Below are 21,684 nucleotides of genomic sequence, written 5' to 3' on the forward strand. Positions count from 1 at the left end.
GCCTTGATGGAGTTCACAGTCCTGAGGGATATGGGTCAGGAAAGGAGTCAAGAGAGGCCCCTGAATTTTAGGAAAGCAGACTTTCAGCTTTTCAGAGACATAGTCAATGAGATTTTCTGGGAGACTGCCCTCAGGGATGGGGAGAGGAGTAGAGCTGGCAAATATCCACAAGAGAGCAAAAGCTTGCAATCCCCAAGAGCAAGAAATCAGACAAGGAAGGCAGAAGACTGACATAGCTGAGCAGGGAACTGCTGGTCAAACTAAAAGGAAAGAAATAAAATGCAGAAGCAGTGGAAACAAGGACACATAACCTGGGAAGAGCATAGAGAAAAAGCTGGGTTGAGTAGGGGTGAGGTGGAGTGAGGAAGGCCAAGGCAAAGCTGGAACTGAATCTGGCAAGGGACACAAAGAATAACAGGAAAGTATGTCAGCCAGAAAAGGGAAGTCAAAGAAGGTGTGCCCCCTGACAGACAATGACAACAAATAACAACAAATGAAGACTGAGGTGCTCAAGAACTTCTTTTGCTGCAGTCCTCAATGCTAACCCTTCTGCCCACATCTCGAGTGGATAAACAGCAGGATGGGGACTGGGAGAGCAAAGTCTCTCCTGCTCTAAATAAAGATCAGGCTCATGGCCACCTAAAGAACATCAACACACTTCAAGTCTACAGATGCAACCTGGAGTCCTGAGGGAACCAGCAGATGTAGTTGCCAAACCACTCTCCATGACATTTGAAAAGTTGTGGATGAAGTCCCAGCTGCCTGCAAAGGGGAACACATTGTACCCATCTTTAAAAGGGGTAGAAAGCAGGATCCCTGGAACAACTGACCTGTGAGCATCACCTCTCTGCCTGGGAAGATCTTGGAACAGATCCTGCTGGAAGCTGTGCTAAGGCACATGGAGGACAGGGATGTGATTTGGGACAGCCAGCATGGCTTTACCAAGGGCAAGCTCTGCCTGACCAACTTGCAGGCCTTTTATGATGGAGTGACTTCACCAGTGGACAAGGGAAGGGCAGCAGATGTCATTTATCAAGACTTTGACATTGTCCTCCACGACATCCTTCTCTCTTAAATTAGAGAGAGATGGATTTGATGGATGAACTGCTACATGGATAAGAAATCGGTGGCATCCAGAGGGTAGTGGTCTGAGTTCCAATCAGTGGGACATCAGTGACCAGTGGTTTCACTTTTTACTGAGACCAGTGTTATCTTGATTAATGACATAGACAAAGCAGTCGAGTGCACCCTCATCAAGTTTGGAGGTGATACCAAGCTTAGTGGTGCAGCTGACATTCCTGAAGGATAGGATGCCATCCAGAGAAATCTGGACAAGCTCAAGAAGGGGCCTACAGCAATCTCATGAGGATTAACAAGGCCAAGTTCAAGGTGTTGCTTCACCTGGGTGAGGACAACCCCCAGTATTGGCACAGGCTGGGGATGAACAGATGGAGAGCAGCCCTGTGAGAAGACTTAGGGGTGCTGGTGGGTGAGAGGCTGGACATGACCCAGCCATGGGCACTCCCAGCCCAGAAAGCCAAACGGGTCCCAGGCTGCATCCAAAGCAGCGTGGGCAGCAGGGGAGGGAGGGGATTCTGCCCCTCTGCTCTGCTCTGGTGAGACCCCAGCTGGAACCCTGCATCCAGCTCTGGGGTCCCAGCACAGGAAGGACACGGAACTGCTGGAGTGAGTCCAGAGGAGGGACACCAAGATGATCAGAGGGAGAGAGCACCTCTCTTACAAGAGAAAGGCTGAGAGAATTGGGTTTGCTCAGCCTGGAGCAGAGCAGTCAGTGGGGTGTTTTAATTGTGGCTTTCCAATACCTGAAGGGAGGCTCCAAAAGGACTAAGTATAAGAGCATGCAGTGGGTAGAACAAGGATGAGTGGCCTTAAACTGAAAGAGAGTAGGTTTAGCTAAGAAATAGGGAAGAAATTCTTTACTGTGAGAGCAGTGAGGCACTGGAACAGGTTGTCCAGAGAAGCTGACGATACCCATTCCTGGTACTGTTCAAGGCCAGACTGGATGGAGCTCTGAGCAAGCTGGTCTAGTGGAAGGTGTCCTTGCTCATGGCAAGAGCTTAAAACTAGGTGATCTTTGAGGTCCCTTCCAACCCAGGCCATTCTATGATTTCATTATTTATTAAAGGAAAACACAGTGAAAGGTAATACATCTGCTAACTATCATTACATGTTAATGAACAACTTTTTAAAAACAATCTAGCATAGATTTTTTCTAATTGCATCTGCTGCAGCAAGACAGGTAATTATTAAATAAAGAGTTCTGAAATCTCAGGGCTTCAAAAAATAATGCACCTCGTGCAAATTCTCTCTTGTACTTGGTGCAAGTCAAATTAATCCAATTGATTAGCTCAACAGGAAGGCTAAAGACTGAAGCCAGTGTTTTGAAGAGAGACTCCCTATATTCATAATCAAAAAGGCTACTTTCAAGAGTAGAAAGAGTCAGTACGGAAACTGATCTATTAACTAGGAATATGGCATGCTTCACTGCATCGAAAACAACACAACACCACCACCACCCACAAAACACACCTAAGTACCAGCCTTGGAAGCTCAGGTGACTAAGTCTTAAACAAGACTACAAAGCATATAGGAGGAATGGCAGGATCTGATAGATTATGGTAAATTCAAACACAAGACACTGCTTTAGTCTCATATAGTTATTTCTGTGCAAAAACATCCATAAATTACCAGCTTGAAACGTCAATTATCTGTAAAAGAAGTAAGTCTAACTTCGGACAAATACAGGGCCATGTGTTAACTCACCTACAGCATAGGAGATGAAGTTCACAACCACAAGACAGGCATAGCTCTGAATCAGTGTAAAAAATTAAAACAACTTACCAGAACAAGTGAGTATTTAATTTTATTCTCTCGATAGGAAATTGCCTTTTTGCCATCTATAGAGGTTTTCTGAACTCAAAACACTGAAGGACCAAGATAAAGCATGCAAGCCTTGGACTCATTCCATGGTAAGGGAATACCCTTCATGCTGGGGACATCAAAACTTAATGGCTTGCTTCCTCTAAAAGGAATGGTCATACAGCAGAGCAACAGCCTGCAGAACTACTCACTGTTGCATACAAATGTTTCTTCCTGGCACAATACTCATTTGAAGTACTGAGCATTAAAGAGCTGCAGCAAGAGACAAGGACAGAAATTAAAACACTGGTATATTTAGAGACGCTAGAGAAGCTCTTTGCCTCACAGCAAGATCAATGACTGCATCTAAGTCTTCCATAATCACAGGCATTTATTAACGGCTCATCAATGTATATTGAGGAGGAAGCAGGCTGGCTGCTGCTGTGAGTGAAGGAAACAAGATGAAGCGGCTGGGATGAACCAACACTGGCAAGCTCTGAGTTATTAGTGATCTCTCAACAGAAGCTTCTAGACAAATGACTGACTTGAGGAGCTTTCTTCAAAAAACATCAACAGGCTCTGTGTCACATTTTGACACCAACCTCATTCAAAATTTTGGAGCTAGCTAAGGGTTTTATGCAGGTAAACACACTTACAGACCTCAAAGAAACACAGAAATTCTCTCTTGTTTTCTGCAATTCAGCATATTTATAAACTGACTTAATTCTGTCATAACTAAGTACTGCATTCAGCCAAGCTTCCTTGGACCCCATATTTTCCAGCTGCCACAGACAAAGACACTCACTCAATTTTACTAGCCCACTTGAGACAACAGAACACAACAACAGCTGCTTCCTCATCAGTTTGCTGTATTTAATAATGCACGATCCTGTAACTGTACTCAGGAAAATAATCTGGAAGAAGGAAGTGCCATGTCAGTGTCAGAATCCAGCAGCATCCATCAGAAGAACAGTAACAGCCAACTTCTCAATCGCAAATAGCTGTTTCTGTGCACTTCTGCATGGAAGCCACAAGAGCACTCTTTAACAGAACTTACTATAAATATTTTGTAACTGTTCTTACTGTTCTCTAATAAGGTAATTGGAATCCAGATAAGATGACAAGTGGAAGACATGATCATATTGGAAGAAACTTGGGAGAGAGAACTTGAACAGACCAAATACATATGAACTCCATTAGAAGATTTTACTAAATTCTGAAATTACAGCTACCATTAGAAAGGCAGACCAAGAACATGCATCTGTTTTTTGACGACTCAGTGCTACAGCTGACCACATCTCTACAGACAGGCTTCCTGAAGAATCATATGTATTCAGTCCTTCCCAAACCCAACTGTGTGTCTGTATATCAGCATGCCAGCTTGTGTAACTTGGTTTAAAATTTACAAACAAATTACTCACTCTTTTGTGCTGCCTGGCCAATCTTGCTTTGGTCTCCTCCAGTTCTTTGTGAATCTTCAGGACATGCTTATTCATCTTACGAATTGTGGAATGTAAAATCTCCCAGATATAAAACCTAGGAAAGACAAAACACAGAACACCACATTACACACTACTCGAAAATAGGAAAGTAAATCTAGTTTCTTAACAGAAAAATATACTACTAACACCAAATTTGACACCTCAGATACAACACACAGAAACAGACTGTCTAGGAACAGTTCCACGTCAGCAGGCTTAGACACTACAAGCAAAATTACATGCTAGCAGCAATCTTGCACTGTCACACCAACATTCAAGCCCCAACTCAGAAAGGAAAATGTTTCAGTACGTATTTTGGAGAAAGAATAAAAGTCTAATTGTACCTTATTATTCCACTACTGAGTTTTTAAATATTGAACTATGTACTGGTAACTTAAAATAGCAAATCAAAGATAAATAGCAACCCAAACCAAGTTCTTGTTACCTAGTAAAATCGTGTGCCAGCTCTGAAGAAAAGATCCAGTTTGCTACTGCAGCACAGTCAACAATTTGTGTCCGAATCATCTTGTCCACAAGCACAGCAATCATCTGTATTTTGTGAAAGAAATACACATACAATCTGTGTAAAATATTCCAGTCTCAGATAAAACCAGAGATGATTCAATGCAACTCTACATCAGCGGTATTATTGAGTAATTTTAACTTTAGCAAACTGGGTTATCTAGCTTAAAACATTTCAGATGAGGGGATTTGTATCAATTACATAAAGCAGTCTAATTTTGTAAACAACCATATCTACTTCTGAAAGTATCACTCTTTGTTAGCATACATACTCCCACAGAAAAGCAAAAAATACAAGAATCAGAGTTGGAACTGAGGCCTTGAGAGACATGAACGGCAGTATTTGACATCAAAGTACTCCAACCAGAGCATATATACCTGTCAGATCACCATAATGAAGGGGCTGCTGTTAGCCTACTCTCCTTGAACTGCAACAGCCTTCAAACATGAGAGTAAGCTTTTCCCTACAGGGCCCATTAACTTCAGGACAGAACAAATGAGCATCGTGGAGTCAGTGGAAAGGTTTACTTGCTACAGGCAAGTCTGAGGGAGTTGCAAGCCATCTAGCAGGCAACTGCAGAGAAGAGTTACTGCCTAAAGAAGAGGCAAGCTGTTCAGAAAAAAGGGCTTATCTTAGTTACTCATGTGATTGAATGCCACAGTATCTAAGAACCACAGCCTGCACTGTATTTATCCTTACAACCACTCGTTGTCAAATGAGGAAGTGTAACAAAGCTCCTTTTAAGGAAGGAAAATTAAAATAACTGAATGAATCATACAGAGGACTCAGTACTCAACTTTCAAGTCCAAGGATAGTATCCTGTGCTCTATTTGTCTGTCTGCATTGCCAGGAAGGATTTCTGATTACTTAGTCTTGTCTTCCAAAAAACACAAATCTAAGATTTTGAGAAAATATTTAATCTCAACGTTAAAGTTTCTCTTTATGAAGTCAACACCACCAGCTTGCTTTTAAGTCCAAGGTCTACTGACTCCTGCTGCTAAATCACTACCTGCAGCACAGACCACTCATTAATGCTTTAAGCCATATAAGAATTGTTGGTCTGAACCAAATCAAAGGGTGTTCCCATAGACATGAGAGTAGGGTGGACAGCCTGAAAATAGACTCTGGGCAAGTGCCCTGCTGTGAAGACATCATTCCTTCTGTGTGACACGGAAGTTGAGGACTTGGGAATAAGAAAAAAGTGCTTGATCAGAAGCAAAAAACCACTGAACTGCAGTAAAAGCAAGAGAAGAAAAGTTCCATGATTAAGCAGAAAGCAAACAGACAACTCCCCTTAACTTCTGCACTTGAGATTTCTTAAAGGGACCTTGGTTTATTCATAAAAATTTAACATGACTATTTAGTTGGAGTTTGAAACCTCCATCTCAGTTTGGTAATGCTCTGATACAAAGGAATGAAGAGGAAGCTGATACAGATATTATATTGTAGTAATGAAATTTCTTTTGATCCAGTAAAATAGCAGCAAAAAGTAGGTCAGACTGTAAGTGTCACATTTTCAAGGTCAGTAAACTGGGTAATAAGATAAATATTTTTTTTTAAATCCTCCTTTTGGGATGTTTTTAAGACAGGTTACAGCTTGCACAGGTATCCTTTAGATGCTCATTTTTTCCCTTAGAGAATAGACCACAGGTCTAGTAGCAGATGCTAGGATTACTCCTAGTTCTCAGTGGCATCACTTCTTATAGTCTGGCCTGTGCAACTGAGACATACTTGGAGTTTACTTTCCAGCACAGAAGTCCACTTTCCAGCAACACAAACAAGCCAACAAAGAATATGTGAAGTAACTAACGCAGGCAAAGTCAGCCTGAGTTCCTCATTGATTTCTATTCATAGAAAAATGACAGCTGAGGGAAAACACAATTGCTGTGAGAAATTGAACAGCTTAAACAACCGAGGCATCTTTTGTAGGTCTTTTAGGGTGTTATTTCCTCTGGCTCAAGAATGAACATTATCACAGCACTGTCAGACTGATCTGTTCTGAACAGCCACTACTGTAGTTCTACTCACCCTGCCCACACACAACAATGACTCCAGCATGAGCTCTGTGTAGTAACTGGACTGCTTTCGCAAGCAATTGTTAGGAGGAAAAAAAAGTCCTAAAAATCTCTACATGTGCACATTTCTAGGATTCTGGCCTGTTTTAGATATGAGATCTACATCTTATTTAAATTTACATATTTATGCTGCTTTCCAACTTTGAACAAAACCATGGCTTCGGCAAAAGTTATTCTCTTGTTCAACAACCAGCATAGTATGAATTTGAGTCTTAATGACAGCCCTTGCCCTTTCACAGTGAACTCTTGAGAAAGAAGCAGCAGCATTGATGGTATATATTTTACGTCCAGCCTTCATTTTAGTAGTTGCAACATTAAATACAATCCAAACTTTCGTTAGAATGAAAATAGACAAGTTATTTTAAAGGATATAAAACAAACTGTACATTTTTTATTCACATATGACCTCTGTGAGTTGAAACTCACAAAGATCTTTGACATTCCAGCCTCTTACCTGTGGATGATTCTTCCAAACCTCATATACAACCCTCAGAACATGAAGTTTCCCCTCATCACTTTCAGCAAGTGTTTTGAAAACTTCATGAAACCTTTTAATAGAAATAAGTAGTCAATGGATATGCTGAGACCAGGTCAAAAGTGCAGCAGACATAAGGCAGGAGGTTTAGATTGGCCAAAAGAAAATTATGTGACTATCTACAGCATTTCTCAGACAATTGTTCCCTGGAAAATATTACCATCCTGAGCTAAAATAGTCTACAAAGGAATAACATCTCCTAAAAGCAACTTGCATGTTAGTGGTGAACCTGCTTCCTGAAGCTAGGCTACATTTCTCAGGCTCTCAAAAGCAGGATATTTTCCTGCTTCATGTGCTTTTCTATACACAGATGAACCAAAATTTGCTGCCTTTTGAGCCTTAGACCTCCCTCTTAACGTGTTTCTGCAACTTCAGACACTTATCCTAAGTGCCTCTTTTCCAAGGAGAGGCTGCTAAAAGCATCTATTTTAGCAGTTACTCTGACTGCTACACAGCATTCATAGCCCAGTTTATTGTAATGTAACTATAAGGCATAAGAGGCTCTTCTTGATCTCTTGGCTGCCACTGCTGTTGTGCAGCAGAGAAAATACCATGGTCTAAGTATCTGAATCACCCCGCCTCTTTTAGTCCTGACTGCAGGTTACTACCTGCAGCTTCTTATCAACATTGCCTCTGTAGAGCTTCCAGGTGCATATTTTTGCAGTAGTTTTATCTATCTTTAGGGACAGATAGAAAAATAACCCATTAAAATGCATGTGACTACCTTTCATGTAACAAAACCGCTTAAAATCAATTCCAAAACACACAGGATTAAAATGTTATTCAAATTTTGCCAAAAACGGTGCAGTAAATTCCTTGCACTTCCAGCATATCTTCAAGGGACAAACTCTAAAGTATTTTGGGATGGATTTTACTGTGCTTTGGTAGACAGAAGAAATTAACAGCAGACTGTTTTGAAGTTTCTTGTTTTCCTTTTCTCTTTTTTTAAATACAGATGCAACTGTCCTAGATTCATATTCATAGTATAAGATAGTCGATGGCAGCTACCCAGTCATTGAAATGTAGGGAGAAGCCATTTTTCCTTGCCATAACCAGCAAATAAGCAATACAAAACGAAGTAGTTTTCCAAACCTATCTCACTTACATCTTTAACCTCACATGGCTGCAATGTGTGTATTTCTGTTAATTCAATTCACGCATGTATAATCTAGGATTTACACTACCATTCCTTCAGTAAGAATATCATTAGCTCTCCTAGTCATATTGCTTTGTGGAGTAGCAACATTGCTGAAGCTTGCACTCCACTTCTTTTATCAAGCATTTCACTGTCAGAATTAAACTGTTCTGTGAGGCCCAAAATAATACATATATTATACTTACTTTGCCAGGGCGCTGAAGGAGTGGCTAAAAGACTTGGCAGCTAGATGGAGCAGAGTCTGAACAAAGACTTCTATTTTCAGAGGGTTGAAAGTAAATCCTTCACCTGCAAGGTATTTGAAGTTGAAACTAATAAATACTTCAAGTAAAGCATGTCAGCTTTGTACAACTCTAGAGATAACTTATGGTTTTAGCTCATTTCACAAGAGTTCCATCAACAGAGTTCTGCAGGGTCAAGCAAGGAGCTAGTAAAGACTCCCACAAAATGAGCAGTTTCAGGCTCCAGTTTTGCCATGAAGAGGATGTACAGAAAGCTTCTTCACCAACATGGAATTCTATCAGAGACACAGCCACCCCAACACGTGACAGCACTGATGGCAGCACAGAAACTGCAGCTGTGCCCCAAGATGGGGGCCTTGGAAGGCCATAAAGATGGGAATGTGAGTGAGGCGGGGGAGAGGTAAGAATTATTAACATACAGAGGCTGACCATTAAGGATATAAGAGAAGGTCCACCAGGCATGAACAGCAAATATAGCTACTATGGTGAATGGTGTCAGGTGCCCTCCTGCACAGCACTAATTAGTGGGTAATGCCCAAAGCAAATCAGGGAACATGACAGTGGATCACATGGAAAGAAAAAAATCCACCAGATCATTGTTGCCCTCTGCCTGTGTAGCTGAACTCTTGCAAAAACTACAAAAGCAATAAAGCACTTGCCATTGTTCAGATTACTTCTATCTCTCTCTCACACCCCTCACTCCATAAAACACTCAGGCTTTATAGGAATCAGTGTTGCCTGTACCTCCAAAACTAAGGAGAATGTGAGTAGTCCCACTGTGAGTTTTCATTTGTGGAACATGACAGCTGGCAGGCTGTCTGTCTTATCTGTTGTGGGACTGCACTGAGGGGAGGGAAACTCTTAGGGCAGAAGCACAGAATTTCAGAACTGCCCTCTGCCATTGAAAGCAAAAGAGATGTTAAACTCTTTTATTCCATCAATAATTGCAAGAAAACACACCTCAAGCACCAAGTTACCTCTGTAAGGAAAAGCAGGCAGGCCGCTGCATGAAGATGCTTACAAAAATCTAGCAGTGGTGTATTTACTTCTAAATTAAAACCAACTATTAGAAGGAAAAGAATACAGGTCTGTGAACCAACACACTCACAGCTCCGAAGTATGGTAGAACAGTCTACACACAGAATAAATGACAGTCTGTCAAAGCTTGTATCTTACCATCATCATCATCCTGGTTTGGATTAGGCACATCTTTTAAAATGCTGAAGATTTCATCATTGCTGGCCTTATTTTTAATTGCAATTGTTAAACAGAGTGCCACAGTATATCCAGGAAGAGACCCTGAACAAAAACAAAGAAGTCAAAAATAAGGAAAGGCAAGTAAGTGAGCCCTTTTAACATCAGTCTGCCTCGCAGAGAAACAAGTACCCTTCCCAGCTACACCTAAAACTTGGTGTTTCCAGTATCATTGTCGACCTCAATATGCCATAAAAGCCGATCAACACATTTTCTGGTCTTCATGTTAAATTCAAAACTTGAAGGAGAACTTTTAAACCTGAGCTCAGGCAATCACGTTCCTCACTAAAGCTCTACTTCAGTTTCCACCAGGTTTCTAAAAATACAATACTTCCTTGTTTTTCTTCACTGTATCTTTGATGATGACATTTTTATGCTTAGGACTGCACTTACACCAAGCAATAAAGGAATAATAAGGTCCCTCTCTACCTCAATCCTTATGGTATCTTTCCTTCTGTACGCTCATTAAATCAAGTTTACTGGTAAAATATTCTAGTGCTTCATGAAGCTAAAAAAATAATTTCTCATTATCACTTCAGATGCTGACTTCTCCACAGAATTGTGCCCAAACAGGGGAAATAGATAAATTGTCTGATTTTAGACTTCTGGCAAATAATACTACACAACATCACACCCACATCAGCAAGAGTAGCTTGATGTATCTGAATTTTCTTTGCTGCTTCATGAGCAGCACACAGGATTTTGTTAGAGAGATCCAGGCTTAATACACATTAATTGCTCATGTGAAGCATATTTATCCATATGAAAATTATGTGTATTTATTTGAGCTGTATTCTTTTTTATGAAGATAACTTATATTACAGTCAATCTAGTGCACTCCCTTGCTCTGAAATACTTCTCCAACTTGACCACTAGTAATTTTAATACTTACTATTACTCTCATCTCCATATTTGTATATGCACACCGGATTAGCAGGACTGAGGACAGAAAAACTTGCAGGAACAATGTCTATTATTCGCTGATGGTAGGAGAGTCTGGAAATAAGAAGTTCCACAGCAGTAGAATTAAAAAGGGAATAGCACTACAGCTAATGACTGCCTTATAATGTTTTTTTCTGTATTTAATGTACATAGAACAAGATTCAGGATGTCTATGCAACAGAATGGGAATTTCTGCCAGGAAGTAAGAGCTAAGTAAACCAAACTTACTAATAGATGATTTCTATTTTAAATCTGTGATGCTAGAGTTTCATCCTCATACCATTAATTTGCCTTGTGAAAAGGCTGCCTGCAAGAAGTTTTATACAAAACCCTGAGATGTGCTGCAGAAAGCTAGTAAGATGTCAGTATTCAAAACAGGAAAAATATTAAACCAGACATCTTCATTTTACTTTCCAGCTTCATTTCACTCCCACAAAGGCTTAATTTGCTACCAGAGTTTTCAGTGAAATGGAAGAGTGCCACAGAAAAATATGCATTTGTTGTGCAGCACAATACTTTCACACTTAATAGTTTTCATGTAGGATGCTGAATATAACAGAGGCTTTTTCAATATTTTGCATTTTAGTTGTCCTATACCACCTTAACCTCAACAATTTTAAGCCCAGGCCACTTATCAGAACTACTGATTATGTAGTCTTGTTGGGGTTGGACATGTTTTTGAGACAGTTGTTCATTAGCTTAAAGTAAATGAACATCAGAGGCACCTACAAGAATCAAGACTAGATTCTCAATTTTTAGTACAATTAATGGTCAGTTCCCTCTATTCTGTGAATGCTGAATACTTTCCAAGAATATAGCCTGAATTCTATTTCTTTCCATGCCTATGGTAAAGCATGTCTTTATTAATTACGGGTGTACATGGATAGCTCACTACCATCTGCAACACCTGTTTCCCCCTCTCGTTAAATCAGTGTCCTACAGCAGGTAAACCAGATTAAAAATTACACAAACAACACACTCATATTTTAACTGAAAATTAATTCTAAGAAAAGATGTGCCCAAGACAAGAGTCAAGTTAAAAGAACTCTGACAGTATTCAGATGCAACTATGGAATGATCTTACTTACCGCATGCACTTTTCCAAAACCTCTCTCACAAATTTGGGTTTGGGTTTTTCAAGGTCCTGAGTAAGACAATCTGACCTATCAAAGGACAGAATGCAATGCTTTTAGAAAAGGATTTAGTCTCTTTAGTCTCTTTTTGGCTTGGTCTGATAGTATAAAACAATCACACTCTGAAGATAATGAGGTGCTGGACCCTTGGAGTGTAAGCACTTCTAAGCCACTGAAGTAAGTTAATCACTACTTTCTTATTGACAATTAGGATTCCTGGAATCTCATCTCTCTGTGATAAATTTTCAAGTAACTTCCCCCACCACATTAAAAATAATTTGTGGCTACGGTTAGCTGGCTTTCTCTTTCCTTAGGAAATGAACCTTGAGTGACTTCATAGTCTGTTTCTCCCTCAGCTGATATGGCTCATTTCAAATGCACTGCAGGTAAAGAAAAGCCTGAAATACAATTACTTGCAAGATTTGTGAAAAATGGCACCTTTTGAGAGGGATCTACAGAACCACTGCCATCAAGGAACATCCAGGCAAACTAAAATCATCTCTTTGAAGACTGCTGCCTGACAGTCAACACAGATGTATGCCAGGATACTCACCATGCACTTAACCCCAAAAGAGGACAAGAAACTTAAGTAAAGCCACAGAATCCTATCAGAAGGGCTGAACCCCTCTTCACAAGGACTCTCAGGTAGATCACCTACAGAAAGCAGGTACAGTAATATGCTGTGGCAACAACTCTATGGAGGACTTGACCCCAAGGGGATCTCCCTTGCTACATGGGCGCCAGGAATGGAAATCCCAGATAACCTGTTCACAGACAATGGACTCCAGGGAGCTCCAGCTAGAGATGTAGGTTCAAAATGTGGCACAGTAAAATAGGTGGCAGGGCTGATGGAACTACAGGTACTAGAATTTGAAAGGTGGGAAAAACACCACATGGTCTCAAGGATAAAAGCTATAATGAAAGAATTAGGATAAGGCAGAGCGCAAGACAACAGAATGAATACAGGATACAAAAAGTCAACACAAACCATTAAAAATAAAGAAAAGGTATGGGGAGACATTTTGGAAAGTTTGCGAGCAACTGACAGAAAGTGAAGGACAAATTAAAGAAATCACATTTCTGCTTCCCCTCTTTAATGAGTGCTTACACTGGCTTGAGATTTATCACAAAGTTCAGCAGGGACAACACAGTGACTAAAGAGATTATCAGGATAATCTACCACTGTGTGCTGGTGCACAGATAACAAAAGGTCTCTGATAAACTAGAGGAATGCCATTAACAAGGCCACCTTACTGTGACACTTTCTGGATGTGTTTGAAATGTTAAGGTTTTAGCAATATCAGGTTTGAATCCAAAAGATAGAAACTTACCAGTCTTCCCAGCTCCAACGGAATTGAAAGTTGCTCAAGTGGTGAGAAAACCAGTTAATAAATCTTCATTAAAAGAAAAAGAAAGCTCTGTTAAATGTCAGAAGTGCAGGAAAACTTTCAGTTGAGCTTTTATTATAAATGCATTCTACTTTTCCAAGATGAACCTAAACTCTTTACACTATTACAGCATTAAACAGGCATTTATGTTCACAGATACAAAAGACTCTGGAGAGTCAGAAAGGTTTTATGGACAAATAGCCTGTCATGCATTTCACATGAAGAGATGAAGTATTCAACTACGAATTGAAAGGTAAACTTACTGTGAATATGCAACTTTCACATTTTTAATGAGTCATTAATCACTTCCCTACTCAATGCAGACTTCATTGAAAGGGTAAAATCACCACCATTCTCCTCCTGTGAGTGGCACATATGCTATCAACTTCCCTTCCAAGTCACGCCCCCGACCACTAAGGCGCAGGCATTAAGTGTGTAACAGAGTGCTACACAACCGTGAACAACTCTGAACACAGAAAAGTTGTCACCCATCTTAACTGTCCTGCACAGACAACTAGACTTGTGACCTCCAGGAGCTGCACTTTGGGAGGAGAGGCAAGCAGTAAATCCTCCACCTTCTCCATAGATCACTCAAAGCCAGAGTTCACAAAACATTTTGAATAACATCAGATACCCCTAACAAGGCTTTCTGACTACTCTTTCCAGTGTCTTTGTTTTGTTCTACACTGAGCAAGGAATGCTTTCCACCATCTCCAAAACACACTTACCTGTCCACACATGTTGTATTCATTGTGTCCAAACGCATGTAGAGCATTTCAGTGGCTTGTGCAAGCTTAAGGTTTCTTATTAAGGTTAACAAAAAAAAAGTATGTAAATCAGATCTTTTTCCTTTCAGGTTTTCAATAGAAGGCCATCACCTTTTTGCACTGGACGTTCCCATAGCCTACTCCAAAATCAGGTGAATCAAATAAATCCACAGTGGAAAAAGTGAAGAATATTTTGAGTCCCACCCTCTAATCCCAACCTGTGCTTCCATTATTGCAACAAGACTGCTGGCTTCTTCCACAGAAGGATAGAAATTACATCGTGCAACAAGCAAAGCAAGTTTTATAACAAGCAAGGCAAAGTTCCCTGCAGATACTGTAAAATATTAATAGTATTTATTACTGTCCCATCAGCTACAGAACAAACAAAATAACAACTGCATTTCATAAATGCTCCTCAGGAGCACAGAAAGGATACAACTTGTGGTAAAGAGCCAGGCTGAAGCTTGCATAGCTCAATCAGGAGTGTTGTGTACATGACTTCAATATGAGGTGGAGATGGCAGTTGAAACAACTCTGCAAATATTACCTGCAGGAGAGGAAATCACAGAATAAGAGCACAGTCCAACACGGACTGCACAACTCTCAGCTTCACAATAGTGGTCATCAATCTTAAACAATTACCTATCCCAAAAGATCCATACTTTTCTATCAAATGCATGTTCCAGGAAAAAAAACGTGAACCAATAAGAGGTAGTTGTAACACAACACTGTACTACTACAGTCTACTCCAACTGCTCTTATCATTTCATACTAACAGAACACCAGCATTACACATGAATCATGTCTAACAAATATAGCATGTTATTGTAGAAATGGGCATAGTTATATGACCTACTGCAATGATACCATATGATCTGATAAATGCAGAAATAATTCGATCTTGTTGAGTAGTGAATGATACATAAGCATTTAGTATTAAAAGAATATATGCACTAAAATTACATTTATATATTTTTCATTGTGTCCTCTTTTCTCCTATACAAAACGGTATAAAAATAAAGTCACAACTTTAAACTGAGAATTACAACCAGCATTTCATACAACAAATACATATGCTCACTACCCCTTGGAAAAAGCTTTCTAAGAAACATGAATATAATTCTGCAGTCAGCATGTGTTTTTATTTTAAAGTTTGCCTGTAGTAACAGTAGTCAACCTCTGAGTGCTAGAAAAATGTCATCACTGCACAATATCCACCTCTGAGTTTCTGTTTATTTTGTAATCTACTCTCAACTAAATTTAAATTACATCAAAGGAGTCAGGAAACTTTGATTCATTATGGTTGATCAGTTTCCTATTTAAATTGCTGAATAAAGCTTAAAGGAGTCTTTTTTTTTTTTTAGAAAAGTCTTACTTGTATAAGAAATCAACATCCATTTATAGATTACAAAAACATCCAATGAAAACATATTGGCTAGGACTTGTTCTTTTAAGGAAGGACTTGAAAGCATGAAGAGACTGTAAGATGCTGGGGAACCTTTCTGTGTCAGCATATTGGACATTTCGTTCAGACAGATATGTCCAAAAGGTAGAGAGAACTCTATTAGGCAGAAAATGTCCCCATTTTTTAAAATAGGAAACTACAACTAGACAATCAGTTGCATTCTGAAACTTAGTGAAATTTCACATGGAAAAAAGGGAATATTTACTATGTTAGTCATAGAATTTGCACACTTTTTGTTTTTTCATTTCTTTTTACAGCATTTCAAGATACTAGAGGCCAAATCACTGAATATGTTTAAGTTTAATGTTAAGGCATAAAATTATTCCTAATTTTAATACTGTTTAATGTAATAAATAAATTTAACACTGTTCCAAATTCAGACTAAAAAAAGAACAAGGTGACCAAAACCCACACGACTTCACAGCAATCAGAATATTTGGCATTTTGGTGCCAAAAGGAATTACCGATTCTACTTGAAGAACAGTATTCTACATAGGGTTATTTCTTGTCAAAATTAGCTCTGAAATTCATACTTATAGTTACTTCTTCATAACATCTTTATACAGCAAGTTGCTGTTACTGTAATCTCTTAATTCCTCTGAATTTTTGATGAAAATTAGTGAAGTTTTATACACCTCTGCAACTTGAAAACAGACTTTTCAATGACGGCAGCAAAAGAAGACTCGTGCTGCTCTTGCTGGTACATGCAATAGTTATCTAGAATTTCTAATAAGGAGAATGTCCTGGAGGAAACATTCAGCTACTTCACTACAAGTTCTTTTCAGGGCTAGTAGGACAAAAATTTTAGAAGATCCAAACATAAAATCATGCAGAACGGCTGAGTCTAACTGGAGATCATCAAGTCAAAAGCCTCCTGCACAATGCAGTCACCTAGAACAGGTTGCTTAGGGCTGCATCCTTCTAGGTTTTGAACTTCTGCAACTCTTCCAGTGCTTAAGCACCTTTGCATTAAAAACAGATTTTTTTAATGTTTAAATGGAGTTTCTTGAATCTTTGTTTGTGTACCTTTCCTCTTGTATTTTAGTTTAAAATTGCAAGCACCTAGTTAAAATGACAACAAAAGCACAAGACTATCACTCAACTGTACACAACTTGCTCAATTAAAAGCTGCTGGTTAAATTTAGCAAAATTCTGGTTAATTCTCAAATCAAACTGTAATTTAAGGAATCTATAATGGAACTAACAGGGATTTGTTACTCATGCAATAATGGAGCTCCAAAGAAGTGATCTGTAAAATCCATACCTCTACTATGTGGTAGTTCAAAGGGATCTTGTTATTTCCTGGATAGCTCAACAGCTGTGCAGCACTGCAAAACCACAGACACATTTAATTCAAACATAACACAGCAAATGTGATATAAAAATTAAGAGAATTAGAGAAAATGCTTAATTCTGGGCAAGAGTTCCCATTAAAACAGCACCAAACAAATCAATAATCCTTCCAAAATCTGTTACTCAACCCACAGAGCACTTAAGAAACAGCACAAGGACTCACTAGCACTGCCTAAACTAGGATCTGTTATAATGTACTCTCTGTGCAGCAGTAACATCACTTGAAGGCTATCCTGCTACCCCCAATGGTTTAGCACAGAAAGTCACAGTGATCAGTAATTGTGGCAAGTGTACATGAAAAGGGAAAAAATAAATTTCTTCAAGCAATTAAATGTTCGGAATTACTTAAAAGCACAATTAAGCTAATGGTTTATATAAGAAACTCTCATGTTTCAAAATGCCTAATTTTTTAATCAGGTCATTACCACCTATCATTTGTGCAAAGCAAACCACTACCTCTCTGGCACATCTTGTATCTCTCCTGGTCTTTTACTTTCTTCTCAGAATTAATGAAGACTATCCCATTACTAATGAAGTAATGGCAACAACACCAAATTTCAATTTTCTGCTATATCAAACAGCTGTAACCACAAAACTTTATCACATGCCATCACCAAAAACATTACTTCTGCCCATTTCATGCATATTATACAGGGTTTGCTATTTTTCATATAGAAGTGTGACAGCTGTGGAAAATCATCTTGGTTATTAATTACCCACATCAGATAGTATTTGGGCAGAAATGAAGAAAAGTGCCCCGACTGCCTTCTGGCAGAGCTGAATTGAAACTGACGAAATCTGGCTCTGCAGTGACTCCCCAGAGTGAACTCAATTATCTCGGCCATGTAATTCCCACAGGAAGCACAACAAGGAGGCGTCCATAAATAGCAATGCTCAGTCAGCTGCAGATGAACCAGCTCCATGCTCACTGCCCCAGCTAATCAGCATTCGAGGACGCACAACACAAACACATTTTCCACAGAGGTCCCATGAGGAATAAGGCGTGTCTGCATACTTTTTGCTGCACATTCCATATTATCAAGGGATTCCCTTCCCAAGAAACCACTGCCCCCTGGATTACACAGACTCTCTGTTATCTGGATGTTATGAATACACAGTATTCTGCGCAACAGTTTCAGCACAGATAAATGTAGTAAATAAACTTTCACAAGTAGCTTCAGAAAAGGTTTGATCTGGAGCTCTTGCCTAAGCAGTGCAGGAGATATCCCTACTGGCACCAAAGCCACAGTAGCATTTAAAAAGTGCTATGGTCCCCCACTACCAAGCTCCTCCTACCAAGTCTTCCTCTCTTTCCAGTGAGATTTGATGATGCAGTGGAGGTTCTCCTCTATTACAAATCTCTCAACGGAGTGGCTGCCAGGCATGACAGGACCCTGGTAAGAAAGAGTAAAGACTCATGAAGATCACTGCTAATGCAGTGATACCACAGGCAGCAAGCTTTCTTAGATACATTTACAGAAAAATACTTGAATCACAAACTTTTTGGAAGCGAAGTCTAGCTCTGTGAATGTAGTTTTACTAGAGACATTAGAAAATTCAGTCAACACTGTCCCCCAAATGACAGCACCACAACATTTTACTTCCTAAATTCTGCTCCTCTCAAACTGGCTATCTGCAGTAACTTGGTCACTTAGTCCATTCCTGCAGAAGTACTAAAACAAAACTGCAGCTGGCCTTCCAACCACCCACTGTCCTGAGAGACAGAACATCACATTTTCACCAATATTGCCCCAGGAACCTGACTATGAAACCCACTCACCATTCCCCACAGCAATCACGTACCTCAGGGTCATCCGTGTAGTCAAACATCCTAAAAATAACCCTTGGCATTGGGTATACAGAATCTTCAGTGTGAGGTGGGGGTGTGAAGGGAGGCAGATTGTGTTGCAGTGCCTCACAGAGAACGCTGTCAAAAGCCAAGTAGGGCCTCAGGATGTGCCGCTCTTGCCAACGGTCTTTTTTCAATTTCTGAATCTGGGACCAAAGACAGTCCAAATACTGAAAGAAAAGGTGAGAAACATTAAATCTGCTGAATCTCTGAACAAAAAAGGCAGTTTCCTGAACCAGCTGAAATGTATTATATTCCATACTACATTCAGAAAAAAACCCAAAGTTTCTTAAACTGCTAACCAACAAACAACTTAATTCAGTAAACCAACAAACAACTTAAGAACTGAAAATGCCAGAACTATTCCTAAGTCCATACAGTTTTGTGTCAGTAAAATTTAACTGCTGGCAATTTTTTAAACACCAACAGGCACCTCAGAAATCCCAGTGAAACTAGAGCAGAGATCAGTCACTACTCTTTGGTAGTGTCAAAGAATCATAATATCCCAGCATGCTCACAGAGATGGCATTGATACCTGTGCAACAGTCTTGCTTTGTTTAATTACTCTAAGACGTCAGAAGGCCCATGGCCTTACTGAATGCAAATTTCAAATTACATTTGCAAGAAACGTTTTGACATGGAAGGCTTTGCGTTTACTGAAATTATGACACCACAAAACATGAACAAAACTACTAACAACTAGCACCTGACGTAAACAGTCATGTCTGCAAGTACTGTGGGTCTCAAACACAGCTAGCTAATCTCTCCTCTACTGAACTAAATAACAAAATTCAGATATTGGGCAGCCAAAAAATTCATGTAGACAAACTGATCATAATCAGAAAGGCCATCCATCCAAGCTATGTTTAACAAGACAATTTTTAAGACTGTGACTTAATTAGAACAGTGAACACAATCCAATAGGACTAAGTTGCAAAACATCCCAGAAAATATTCCACTTTCCAACATTTGTCCTGAAAAGTTAGGTGAAAATCTCAAGAATATCTAAAAAGGCAAATCCCACCCTAAGCTAGTCAGATGCCACCTCTCCTCTCCAGTATTTTTGGCTTAAATGTAAAGAAAAATAGCACGGTAACATCTGCATACAGTTTCTATGCATTTGCTTTAGCATTTTCCTGAAGCTGAGAAAAAACAAAGCCACTACAAAGGCTTCTTTCTTGCAAAGGGAAAATATTGAAGGGTAAGTAAGGAATTACATACATGCTGTTTCACACAAAAAGTCCTTTTAACATGAAGCCCTGTAACCTGCAATTCAAAATCAAACACTACAATTTACTTCATAACATTTCCTCAGGGGCTTGCAGCCAACAACAGAATCCCCTCCTTCTTGCTACACTCAACCTCTTATTTCTGCCCAATACTTGGAAAAGAATTCCCCACACAGAGCTTGCTGGAATCAATGGCAAACAGCAGACAAATCAAAGCATTCATACTTATATAGAGATGCCTTCTAATTACATGATAAAAGAACACTCCAATAAAAAATTATTTTTCCAACTTTCTGAAGAAATGCAGTATAAAGCACAATCACCTCTTCTTGTGGATGTGGTTTGTCAGCCGTCCACACCTGCAGCATGGGTACATGAATCTTCTGGCGGCGTCTGTTCAAACAGGAGAGAAAACCTGACGTTTAATAGATTAATTTAAGGCAGCAGTTTTGTTTTTATTGTGAGTGTACTACCATTCATTTTCTTCAGCTGATGAAGTCTACAGCAGATAAAAACTGGTTATGTTATTGCTTAAAATATCTCTATTAAACGATCTCAATAACACTAACTTGAAGCATCTAGACAGAAATCAGCGACACTGAACAGTATTCATGCAACAATTTATCAGTATTAACAGCACACTTACAACTCCAGCATGAGCACAGCAAGAGCTTAAACATACCCTAGAACTAGACAAGACCATGAAACTTTTCAAATGCAAAAATCTCTTCACCCACTGCATTTTTAGGGCTTTGCTACCCCCCACAAAATGGTTCACAGCTAAAGCTCTAGAACACTTTCAAGTGAGCAATAATCAACGCTATTAGTTCACACTTAAACAGGTACCAAAGAGAGTGTTTCTAACCAGGTACAACTTACTTCAGATAACTTTCTGTTTGAGACAAGAGACGATCCATTTCAGCATCCTTTTTCTCATATAACTCCTTTCCAACCCAAGGCAAAGATGACAGAAATGCAAACATATACCAGTCACATCGCACCTACAGGAAGGAAATATACCAAAACCTGAGTATACAAGTAAGCTCCAGCAAATTTTGTACACATACAAATCTCAATTTAAAACATTAGCAAGGTGTTTTGAAGGAATGTAAAGACCAGAAGTTGCAGATTGGATAGGTAAGGCATGAGAAAAAATATAAATTCTTGAAAAAGTGTAATTTTTCATTTGAACTCTGTTAGGCAGACTTAAAAAAAAAGGGATAAAAGGCATCACTTTCAAAGTTCTTCTGGACATTGTCAGTATTGCAGAAAAGCTAGGCACTCTGCAATTGCCAGAGTAAGGTAAAATAAATTCAATTCAGCCACTACACTATAAAGGACCATACTTTTTTTCTTACTTTCTTAATGTATATGCTATTTCCCAATTGTCACAGGCTCCTTTTACTAATGCT

At 39.3% G+C, this 21,684-nt stretch overlaps 1 protein-coding gene across 1 annotated transcript in view; it reads right to left on the reverse strand.

Annotated features, from left to right (window-relative positions):
* Nucleotides 1-21,684, reverse strand: part of NCBP1 (nuclear cap binding protein subunit 1) — a 30,196-nt gene that overhangs the window by 4,888 nt on the left and 3,624 nt on the right. Inside the window, exons 6-20 of the mRNA XM_014888148.2 lie at nucleotides 21,152-21,273; nucleotides 20,596-20,665; nucleotides 18,998-19,213; nucleotides 18,491-18,588; nucleotides 17,106-17,169; nucleotides 14,813-14,923; nucleotides 14,338-14,402; nucleotides 13,553-13,615; nucleotides 12,177-12,251; nucleotides 11,039-11,142; nucleotides 10,069-10,191; nucleotides 8,836-8,938; nucleotides 7,414-7,507; nucleotides 4,807-4,910; nucleotides 4,302-4,416 (exon numbers count right to left, since the gene is read on the reverse strand). Coding sequence (XP_014743634.1) covers nucleotides 4,302-4,416; nucleotides 4,807-4,910; nucleotides 7,414-7,507; nucleotides 8,836-8,938; nucleotides 10,069-10,191; nucleotides 11,039-11,142; nucleotides 12,177-12,251; nucleotides 13,553-13,615; nucleotides 14,338-14,402; nucleotides 14,813-14,923; nucleotides 17,106-17,169; nucleotides 18,491-18,588; nucleotides 18,998-19,213; nucleotides 20,596-20,665; nucleotides 21,152-21,273 — 1,527 coding nt within the window. The remainder of the gene's footprint in view (nucleotides 1-4,301; nucleotides 4,417-4,806; nucleotides 4,911-7,413; nucleotides 7,508-8,835; nucleotides 8,939-10,068; nucleotides 10,192-11,038; nucleotides 11,143-12,176; nucleotides 12,252-13,552; nucleotides 13,616-14,337; nucleotides 14,403-14,812; nucleotides 14,924-17,105; nucleotides 17,170-18,490; nucleotides 18,589-18,997; nucleotides 19,214-20,595; nucleotides 20,666-21,151; nucleotides 21,274-21,684) is intronic.

This window comes from Sturnus vulgaris, chromosome Z, assembly GCF_052056855.1.
Source record: "Sturnus vulgaris isolate bStuVul1 chromosome Z, bStuVul1.hap1, whole genome shotgun sequence".
NCBI lineage: Eukaryota > Metazoa > Chordata > Aves > Passeriformes > Sturnidae > Sturnus > Sturnus vulgaris.